Source organism: Cricetulus griseus, chromosome 6 (genome assembly GCF_003668045.3).
Source record: "Cricetulus griseus strain 17A/GY chromosome 6, alternate assembly CriGri-PICRH-1.0, whole genome shotgun sequence".
Classification (NCBI taxonomy): Eukaryota; Metazoa; Chordata; class Mammalia; order Rodentia; family Cricetidae; genus Cricetulus; species Cricetulus griseus.
Window position 1 is genome coordinate 100,259,451 of NC_048599.1, and position 11,915 is coordinate 100,271,365.

General features: G+C 38.5%; 1 protein-coding gene across 2 annotated transcripts in view; it reads right to left on the reverse strand.

Moving 5' to 3' along the window:
* Window positions 1–10,726, reverse strand: part of Mtx2 (metaxin 2) — a 56,360-nt gene extending 45,634 nt beyond the window's left edge. The window contains exon 1 of one of the 2 annotated variants that reach the window (XM_027420144.2): window positions 10,499–10,726. In XM_027420144.2, coding sequence (XP_027275945.1) covers window positions 10,499–10,538 — 40 coding nt within the window. In that variant the 5' untranslated portion in view covers window positions 10,539–10,726. The remainder of the gene's footprint in view (window positions 1–10,498) is intronic. The other variant, XM_027420142.2, reaches the window with a different exon arrangement.
* Window positions 10,727–11,915: the final 1,189 nt, after the last annotated feature.

Consider the following 11,915-nt stretch of genomic DNA (forward strand, 5'->3'; position numbering starts at 1 on the left):
TCCTCATGTCGTGGTGACCCTGTACCATAAAATTATTCTTGTTGCTACTTCATAACTGTATTTTTACTACTGTAATGAAGCGAAATGTAAATATCTGATATACAGGATATGCAACCCCTGTGAAAAGGTTGTTCAACCCCCAAAGAGGCCGAGACCCATTTGGAGACCCATTTGGTTAAGAACCACTGGCCTAAAGGAGTCACAGTTTCGGTTCCTGGGAGTCCAGTTTTCCCCACTCAAGGATGTGGTTATCTGTCCTAAAACATCTGTGTCTGAGGTATCTTTTGTTCTCTTGATCAACATTGTTTGATTTAGTTTTCTGCTGATTTCGGCCTATTTCTCCCCTACAAACAGCATATAAGATATATACTTTTTAATAAACTTGCATAAGCCATTAGCTTATGCAAGACCTCCCGGTTCCAGCTTTCTGCCTTCTTCTCATCCCCAAACCTCACCCTCAATACCTGGCCATTAAGGACCCTTATTCCTATGGGTTCAGTTCACAAGTCAATAAGCAGCATTCCTCCATGAACTCTGCATCAGTTCCTGCCTGCAGGTTCCTACCTTGACTTTTTCCCTTGACTTCCTCTGATGATGGATCATAAAGTGTAAGATGAAACAAACATTCCTCCTAACCACCATAAGTAAATAGAGATAGATAGACGATAGATAGATAGATAGATAATGCAGAAGAGAAGATTCATGTTCCCTTCATCCCTCTTCCTCCTCTTGCTTGCTTCCTTTCCTCCATGAGCAGGGTCCTCATCTCCTGCCCTAGGACACCAGAACTATAATCTTTGGACTCTTGAGACTTCACATCAGTCATTCCCTGGATTCTCTCAGGCCTTCAGTCTTAGACTTCCCTGGTTCTGAGAACTTCAGATCTGGACTGAGTCCACTACCAGCATCCCAAGGTCTCCAGGTTATAGACAGCCTGTGTGCAATATCTCATCATCCATAATCAAATAAGCCAATTCCTCAAATAAATTCCTTCTCACATATTCATGTCTATACCTATGCCCTATTAACTTTCCTCCTCTGTAGGCCCCTAATACAGAGGAAAATATAGAAACAATAATTCATAATTCCAACTGAAGAACAAAAAAATCAATTACCAGTTAAATAGTTAACATATTATAACTAGTTCTCATCACTAACCAAATCAGTGTCTTCAACTGAAAAGTAGTAATGGTAAAAGCAATGAGAACATAACAATCCTTTAAATTAATAAAACAGGCAAGTCAGAAACATTACTTATAGTTCAAGATGTCCATAAACTTTTGTTTTTTGTTTTTGTGGTGCTGAAGACTGAAACCAGGGCCTCAAGCATGCTAGGAGAGCATGCTAGGCAAGTATTCTACTAGGTTATGTTTCCATCCCAAAAACATAAAGTTCTAGTCAATGTTTAGGTTAACCAGATAATGAGATATTTGTAAAAAGAAATTCTATTACATCAAAGAATGTTGTATTCAATAGGATAAATTAAATATACACTAGAAATCTTTTTTTAATCCAAGGGCAAACTCAGTTATAAAGAAATTTCTGTGGTTTAGAAAAGTTCTTAGTTATAAAAATATGCAATTAGCACAAAAACACACAATGAAATGCATTTTATGGTTTCTATTTTGCTAGCACAGTTACAGTTAATGGAAATTGTCATGACAAAATGATTGTTTTTATGAAAAGAGCCTTCACTACTAACCCATCAAATTTCATTTTTATTACTGATGTAAAAAAGTTCAAAACCATGATTCATTTAGACTGTACAAAAATAAGAAGAGAGTTCAAGAATAGAGGGTCATTTACAAAGCAATAAAAAATTAAAGCATGCATTTTTCTTACTGGCAAATCGAATACTTCTACATGTAAATGAGTTTAGCTAAATTTACTGAATATTATAATTTCTGTCTTAAAAAATGAAGTCTGAATTTTCAACATCTTATCTATTCTTCAGTCTATCTAATAACTACTCAAGATATTTCTTAAATATGTTTGAAAAATGTTAAGAGATTTGGTGTTTTCTTTCAATTTCTACTCAAATATGGAAAGCTTAAGCTAACATTAATAACTCAAAAGCCTTCACAGAGATAATACTGACCTATTTTACAGGGGACCCATCACCAAAACCTTTTAAGATGAATCATTAAAAATCATGGAGCTAGGGCTGGAGAGATGGCTCAGTGGTTAATAACACTGACTGCTCTTCCAGAGGTCCTGAGTTCAGTTCCCAGCAACCACATGGTGGCTTATAACCATCCATTATGAGATCTGGTGCCCTCTTCTGGTGTGCAGATATACATGGAAGCAGAATGTTGTATACATAATAAATAAATAAAATCTTTAAAAAAAAAATCATGGAGTTGCAGGGCGGTGGTGGCGCACGCCTGTAATCCCAGCACTTGGGAGGCAGAAGCAGGTGGATCACTGTGAGTTCGAGACTAGCCTGGTCTACAAGAGCTAGTTCCAGGACAGCCTCCAAAGCCACAGGGAAACCCTGTCTCGAAAAACCAAAAAAAAAAAAAAAATCATGGAGCTATGGGTACAGCTGAGTGACACGGTATTTGCCTAACATACTCAAGGTACTAGGTTCCAGCCCACACACATCTCAGAGAGAGATGTTATTTAAGAATATCGATTTATAACAGAACTTACAAGAAAACTAAAATTGACATTATTGCTCAACTATGGATTATTTCAGGAAACATGTCTTTCAAAGGGAGCAAAGCATTGCAATATATTCAAGAATACATTAAGATCAAATAGTAGGTCATCCTGTCAATCAACTATACATTGCCTCTCATCTGAAATATAACCTATACTTTTCTTATTTTGTCTGTTTCACCACCTGTGGAATATTCCTATTCACTGTGAATATACGCCACTATAATTGGTTTAATAAAGAAGCTGACTGGGCAATAGCTGAACAGAATAAAGTAAGACTGGAAAGCCAAACAGAAGGCTTCAAAGGAGAAGGGTGGAGTCGCCAGCAGATGCAGAGAAAAGCAAGATGGGCATACCAAAACATAGATAAGAAATATGGGTTAATTTAAATGTAAAAGTTAGCTAGTAAGAAGCTTGAATTATTGGCCAAGCATTTATAATTAATATTAAGACTCCATGTCGGTTATTTGGAAACTGGTGGGTAGAAAGAAACGTTTGCCTACAACCACCTACCCCTTCAATATCAACTTCACATCTACCAACGTAAGTTCCATAATATAATATTATTCATATGACTGAAAATGAAAAAAAATCTGAAATGTGATAACCACTTCATTCACTTCTTAGTAGTTCTTTGGTGCCTTTCTCAATACCCCTGGGAAATCCTCAGAAGAACACATTAAAATCAACTAAGAAAAAAAATTATTTCCAAGAGTAAAAGAACTGAATGTATTCTCCTCAGCACATGTTCTTAAATTAATACATTTCTTCAATTATCTGTTGTAGTTTTCATCATTAAATACTTTGAGATCTCAATATGGCCTTGTGAACAGTAGCAACACTGCCCCACAAAAAAACAAACAAAACCCACCCTACTTTTTTGGTAGTGCTTAACATCAAACACAGGGCCTTGAATATATCCTTCCCCTGGGCAATACTACACCTCTATCAATATTAATATTTTTAGGCCTCTATTTTTTCATTTATTTTAGCGTCTAGAACCTTTCTTGGTGCTATGTAAATCTACACTGCCCTGTGCTAATGTGGGAAAAAACAGAAGGAAGCATATTTTATTAATATTAAATATAATATTATTTATATTAATATAAACATTTTTAAAATATGCCCATTTTATATGTAGGTATATGTGTCTCTGTGTGATGCTAGGGATCAAACCCAGGGTCTCCCACATGATAGGTAACTGCCTTACCACTGAGCCACATTCTCAACTAAAACATGCTTGTTTTAATCCCATGTATTTTCAAGATACTCACATTTAGGGACACACTCATGCTCAACTAACTAAAAAATACATAAGTAAACCAGAAATGTATGTATTAGTAATGTTACCACAAAAAAATGGCAATGAAAATTTAAAATAGATTATTTAGACAATCCAATATCCAGGACCATTTTTTATCCTTTCAAAATTCCAAATCTAGCCAGGCAGTGGTAGCCTTTAGTCCCATCACTCGGGAGGCAGAGGCAGGCAGATCTCTCAGTTCAAGACCAGCCAGGTCTATAGAGTGCATTCTAGGACAGGTTCCAAAGCTACACAGAGAAACCCTGTCTCAAAATCAAAACAAAACAACAACAAAATCCAAATCTAGCCTATAATAATCTAGAGAACCAAACTGTTCATTCAAAGTCATAAATTATTATTCTTTCCATATTACTTGGATAAAAGAGTAATTCAAATTCCTCTTCCATTTTAAGAAATGTACCCCCCACCCCACCCCCAAAAAAAGCCACATACACAAACACAAGCACCAGTGCAAAGAGAAAAAAAAATCATATACACCTTCAATGGCTTTGGCACACATCAACTTGAGCAAACTGACTTGCCAAATTCCCTTTCTATTCTAGTTAATATGAACTGCCAGCCTATTACACAATAAGTGGTAGGAATGCAAAATAAGACCAATAGCCATCATGAGACAAACAAAAGCACCTTCACCTGGCTACTCTAATACTTATGCAGGTGCTGCAGTAAAGGAATTCAAGTGATAACAGTGAAAATTCATAATCATATGACTTTTTTTAAAAAAAAAGATGATGCTGGGTAATCTAGGTTAAAAACTATAAGCCCTTTAAAAGAGGGACTGTCTTGCCTGAGATCACACATTCCAAACAGCACCTGGTCCCAAAATGCTTTCTCTTCTTCCTAGATCCTGTTACTGTCTGCTTTTCAAATTTTGAATTTTCTTAGCCACATAATAGAAGCATGAGCTGGTGTAGGTATTCCTGTGCAGACACAGAGCTCCTACTGCCACGAATCTTTCATTTATATTAATTGATACAATAGCCTAAAAACCCCAGCACTCAGGAGGCAAAGGCAGATGCAGTTCTACAAGATTGAGGCCAGCCTGGTCTATATAAGCAAGATCCAGGCCAACCAGGCAAGGCTACTTAGTGAGACCCTGTCTCATAAAACAAAACAAAATAAAACAAAGCCCTAAAAATCCATCAGAATATAATTTCACAATAGCCTGGAATTTGGGAGGCAGAGGTAGGCAGAGCTCTGTGAGTTCAAGGCCAGCCTGGTCTACAGACAGTTGCAGGACAGCTAGTGCTACACTTTATGTTACTATATCAAAAAACAAACAAACAAACAAATGATCTCATAAGTAAATTATGGTTTCTTTACTATAATGAAATACTACATAACCATTCAATTTGACAGCATATAATTTCATCATAGACATGAGAAGAGATTCATTATATCATATGACAAAAGAAATGTACCCTCTGTATTATCTATGTCTGTATTTTTAATTTAGGGGAAATAAATGATAGATTTGCTCACCACAGTTTTGAATATGAGATGGGATTTTAAAGTCTTAATTTTGGCAGTAGGCTGTTGTGTGGTTTTCACTTTATTCCTTACAGTTCTCTGGATTATTTTCATTCTCTATAATGACCATGGATCATTACTATTATTATTTTTAATCTCATTGACAAGGAAAAAAATGTCAGAGGCACTTACACATTCAAATGGTGCTCAGTCTTGAGAAGAAACAGGAGTTGTTTAAGTGGACACTTCAAGCAGACAACAGCATGGGCTAAAGATGGATATTACAAAGAGTTTAGAAAAGGCTAGAGGTTGAGGGAAAGGAGGGACAAAAGATGAAGCTAGAGTGACAGACTTGGACTCAGGTATAGAGAGGTTTTTAAGCCACTTAGCCCTACAGACATTGGGAAACCAAGGAAGGTACTGAAAAAGAAAAGTCCCACTAAATAGTTTAAGAAAATAAAAATTAAAAAGACAACAATCCCACTGAGACTTGCAGTGTAAAGATTATTTTAGGAATAGAGCAAGATTGGAAGCCCCCCTCCCCCCCCCAAAAAAAAAAACAAAACAAAAAAAAACGATAATTCATGGACTAATATAATAAGCTAAGTAATAATTAACAAAGCCTTGAGAGAAAGTTAAGGGTTGTGGAGACACAGAAAGCCACAGTAAGGAATAAGAATGGGAAACTCTATAAGCAAGAGAGAGACACTGCTAGTAAAGAGACAAAGGTGATTAGTTAAACTGTGAAATTCAAAGAAAGCTTCTCTAGTACTAAGCTTTCCATTACTCTAACAAAATATATGAAATCATCAACTTACAAAGAAGAAAGGTTTATTTTGCCTCAGTTTAGGAGGTTTTGATTTACTGTAGGACCGACTCACTGCTTTGGACCTGGGGTGAAGCAGGTATAACAAAACAAAGCCGCTCACTTCATGGTAAGGACACACAGCAAAAGAGACCCAGGTCTCACAATCACCACCTCTTAATTTCTATCAGTTACTTCCCAATGCTATAGAGGGGATCAAAACTTTAGATAAAAAATAAAATAAAATAAAAACTTTAGATAACATGGGCTTTGGGGGAACACTCCAGACCCACACCACCGCAGATCACAAAACAGTGTCCTTTACAAACCAATCTCTCAGGGAAGGCACTGCAGAAATGTCACAGACAAACACCAGATGCCTTAAATGTTTCCAAAAGAAATATCAAAAAGTCCACTAGAAGAATAACCAAACTATCTACCATATGTACTAAAACTAAAGTTCTCAATTACAAAAAATATCGTAATTATTTTTTATAAAAGGACTACATAGCTGGGCAGTGGTGGTGCACGCCTTTAATTCCAGCACTCAAGAGGCAGAGGCTTGTGGATCTCTGAGTTTGAGGCTGGCTTGGTCTACAGAGTGAATTCCAGGGCAGGCTCCAAAGCCACAGAGAAACCCAGTCTCGGAAAGAAAAAAAAACAAAAACAAAAAACAAACAAACAAAAAAACCCATCAAACAACAACAACAACAAAAGAACTATGTAAATACATATCTCTACCCCATAGGTTACCCTCTTCCAAAAAACGGTAAATTATGACCAGAAACAGAACACTGTGGATAGTTACTGGGTCTGAGTTACATTTATAAATCACTTACAGGTCAAGGTCAAACCCAAATCATTTATTTTCAGTTCTTGACTAAGTATAATCCTTTAACTTAAAAATTTATAATCATTTAAATTACAAAAGTAAAATAGGCACACTACAGTAATTCAAACAATTCAGAAACACAGACCTCCACCCTCTATCAACACTTTATATTTTCTTGAAACATCCTAAGGAGAATTTGTTGAATTCCTCTAAGTTTTTCTTTGCTTATGTAAGCATATACAGAATTTATTTAATGGGTTCATACAGGATATGACATGCTATAACTTTTTACTTAGTATAATTCTAGCCTGCAAGCTAACATATATATAGCATTTCTTCAGTTTTAGTATCTGTAAACACACAAGTATTTGCTTATAAATTTATTTTTCTTTCTTCCTTTTCCTCCCTAAAGACAGGAGATATATATATATATATCTCCATCCATCCCAGATTGACCTGAAATTGGCAATCCTCCTTTCTCTGCCTCCCAACTGCTACTATTACAACTGTTTATCACCACATCAGAAATAAATTCGCTTTTTGAAATGACAAATGTGAAGTTTTTAACATAGGTACATACTATGTAAAGACTAAATCAAGCTACTTAACATGTCCATCATCAACTCATCAACTTTCTTGTGATAACATCAGAAATCTATCCTCTTGGTTATTTTGAAATACACATTTGTGCAGGTTGGTTTCTGTCAAGTGTTCACAAACTCAGACATGCCATGATAGAGGGAATCTCAATTGAAAAAACAAAACAAAACAAAACAAAACAAAAAACCTTCCAGCAGACTGGCTTGTAAGCAAGATTGTGGAGCATTTCCTTTATTAATGACTGATGCCTGAGGGCACAGTTCACTGTGGGCAGTGTGCCATCCCTGGTCAGGTGGTCCTGGGTTGGTTGTATAAGGAAGCAGGTTGAGAAAGCTACAAAGACAAGCAGGTAAGCAGTGGTCCTTCTCCATGGTCTCTGCTTGAGTTCCTGCCCTGACTTCCCTTCATAAGGGACTGAAATAAACACTCCCTTCCCAAGTTGTTTTGTCATAGCCTTTATCACAGCATTAGAAACCTAAGACAGACAATGTTACTATCAACTGTGGTCACCATTGAAGGAACACAAACCACAAAACTACGCTCCTTGAGTCTAAATAACAGATTGTGCCCTCTGACCAACAGTGCTTCTTTCTGCCTCTCCCATCCCCTACCCACCACCCACTGCCCAGCCTCTAGTAATCACCAGTCTACTCTCTGTTTCTATCAGATTAACTTTGTTCAGATTCAACAGAAAAATGAGATCATACATTATCTGTGCTTCTAGTCCTAGCTGGTGTCACATAACATAATATCTCAAGCTCTATCCATGTCATCATGAAATAACTGCCCTCTTGTTAATGCTGATTAGTATTCTTTTTGTATATATGCCCATCCTTTTGACCCATTCATGTTGACAGGCACCTAGTTAGAGTCCATATCTTGGCCATTATGAATAGTACTAATAATGGAGTAAATATCTCTTTGACAATTCACTTATTTTAGGTACCAAAATGAAATTGGAATTGGTATTATCAAAATCTGGCAAACATCTGGAACATCCTTATTTTTTGCTATCAGATATAAGGCTACAATAAAGATTACTATATAGTTCTTTTAAGAATTGACTCTCAAATTTCTATCAGATAAATCCACATACAGATGATTTCTGGGTTAAAGTATAACATTTTAGTAAACACTGCTGTGTTTGGCTCCTAAAGGGAGCCTAATTTACAGACCCACTAAGTTAGAAAGTAATGTTTCTCTATTCTCTATGCCAATACTAGAGGTGATCATATTCACATTTGCCTACCTAAGTAGAAGATTCATCAGTTACTCATGGAGCACATCTATTCACCTATCCATTGTCTACTTGTATTTTCTCCTTTTATGAAATACCCATTCAGATCCTTTGCCTTTCTTTTGGAATGTTTTCTTTTTAGTTAGTTTTCTTATGAATATGTACAAATTTATTTATGGTGGGGTTTTTCACTGTTTTGTTGTTTTGATGCTTTGTTGAAACATGTTCCTATAAAGCCCGGGATAGCTAGCCTCAAGCCTGCAATCCATGTGTCTCAGTCTCCCACGTGTTTGTGATTACAGGAAAGAGCCACCACACCAACTATTCATGGTGTCTGTCTTTTACCTTCAAAAGCTTCCAATATTTTTATATACCCAACTCTACCAATACTTTCTATTATGGAGTGTACATTCTGTATTTTGCCTAGGAACCTCTTCTGCTATCTAATATTATTAAAATAATATCCTGTACTTGTCCTTGTAATTTCCTTCTAAGTATTATAAATTAGTTTGTTATATTTAAATATTTAATACACCTAAAATTCATTCATGCAACAATTTGACATAGGAGCTGTTGCAATACTCTTTACTGAATTATTTATCTTTAAATGCTACCCTAATAGATTACCACAAATAGCTAAGACAACATACAGAAATAACCATTACTTGAAATCTCAGTAGTACTCTCTCACTCAAGTCATGAGTATTTATAGAGAACCAACTGACAGGTACTAGGGTACAATGGGAACCAAAACAAGCATCCCTGCTTTCAAGCTGCTTACAATCCACCTTAAATTTCTCCCCTCCCCTATAAAATGATATTTTAAAGGAAAGGGAAATCTTTGTTCACACAAATTCAATACAGTTGGCAAAGTTATAACATAGTATACTTTTCATTTCCAAAACACTACTTTATCTCAAGTGTTCCTGTTTACCCTAGTGACTACCTCCTTATCTTACTCATGTTTTCAACACTGCTGGAGTTAACCTTCATCCCAATTACCTAAACTCTTCACTTTCTCTACCATAGTCACTTTCACCAAAATAAAAACCTCAATAAAAAAAAAAAAACTTTATAAATCTATTTACAAGTCAAGTACGACCATCAAAGTGTTTACTTTTTTAAAACTTCATGCCAACTGAGGACAGTTCAAAGAATCCTACGGATTTTGCAAGTGGCTTGGAGAAGCAAGTGGCCCGTCAACAACAGGTAAAGACGGGAAGCTGATGAGTGATGGCCACCCCAAACTTGGGAACCACCACCCACAGCGGCCTTGGGGGGGGAGGGGTGGCCCTGAGGCCACGCCCCCACCCCAACCCCAACCCCGGGCCTCCTCCACACACCCAAACCTCCGAGAAGCGGAACAAAGCGCCGCGGGGGCAGGTCTCTGCCCCGGCAGGGTGACCTTGGCCATGTGCCCTCAGTTTCCTCACCCGCAGAGTGAGGCCAGGCCTGCATGGCCGCCTCCGGCCGGGCTGTGGGCTGGGGACTCCCGCCCCACAGCTGCAGGGAAACTACCTCCCCTTCCCCACTCGGCCCCCCGCCGCCGCCCCCGCCCACGCGGGCTACCTGCGATCTGGGAGACGAACGCTTCCGCCACCAGGGACATGTCGGCTGCGAGGCCCTGACCGCGCGCCTGCGCTCCGCGGTCCTCGGCGCCCTCCCGCGCGACCTCGCGACCCCCCGCAGCTAACGAGCCTCGCTGGACCAACGCTCAGACGCGCAGAGCACACCTCCGCTGCCGCGGCTCGGCCCGCAAGGTTACCGCCAGGCCGGCCGAGGACTTCCGGCGTCGCTGACAGCGCGCGCCGGCACTTCCGGCTGCTCCGCCCCGCGCGCTCCAGACCCGTGTGAACCCTTGAAGATTAGACTCTCTCACTATGTAATGTCACTAGGCATATACATATATGTGAGTGTGTGTGTATGTATATAGGCACACACACACACACACACACACACACACACACACACACACACACACACACACACACACACACACACACACACACGTATCAGTGTTTTTTAATTTTGTGGCATTAGCAACCTACCAGGATGGAAACAAGCTTCAAGAGGTTAAAGTACCTGGTGCGGTACTGCTGAGGCCCAGAAACTCAAAATTCCCTCAGTTCCAATAGCTGCAGGATTTGAGGTCCTTGGACGGATATTAGTGTCAATTATTTATTCAAATGCTCTAGCCAGAAGGAGGATTGAACAGCCATGAGCTGAAACATAATTTGTCTTTCAACTCCGTGCACCCAAAATGAAGCTTGAACAATAAAACACTTCAATTTCTTGTTTCTGAGCGGAAAAGGAGCAGTAAAGGAAGGACACTAGATGAGTCTTTCCTCTTCGCCTGATCATTTATTTTTAATTATAGGTTACAACTGAAGAAAAACCATAGATACTGCCAAATTAGAAACATGAAGTTACACTTGTAATAGACTTCAGAGATCATTGGGTGAGCCAAAGCTCCTTTCAACGATGAGAAAACGTCTCAAGAGATGCAAGAAGACTGTGTACATGTGTGTGTGGGGGGGAGGTAACTAAGTTCCTCCACCTCGTTTTTTTCATATAGGGTATCTCACTGAGAATCAGGAGCTCAAGGATTAGCTGTTAGGCTGGCCAACAACAGTATGAGTAAAAGTCAGGCCTGAGCAGATAGCTCCCTGGTAACACTTGAGCCTAGCTTGAGACCTACTTCCCATTCTCAGTCCCAACACACACACACACACACACACACACACACACACACACACACACACACACACACACACACACCCATCCCATAGCTTATGAAGTTTGTATTTAGAAAAGCTGCTATGAATTACTGTCCAGGACATTGGGAAAGGTATGACTCCTTTCTTTATGTTCATGTATCTCTGACCCTCCCTTACAATTTATTGTTCATATTTCTGCTTCCTTAATTGATACATAAGTAGCATATTGCTCAGCCCTGTCTCCAAAAACAAAACAAAACAAAATTGCC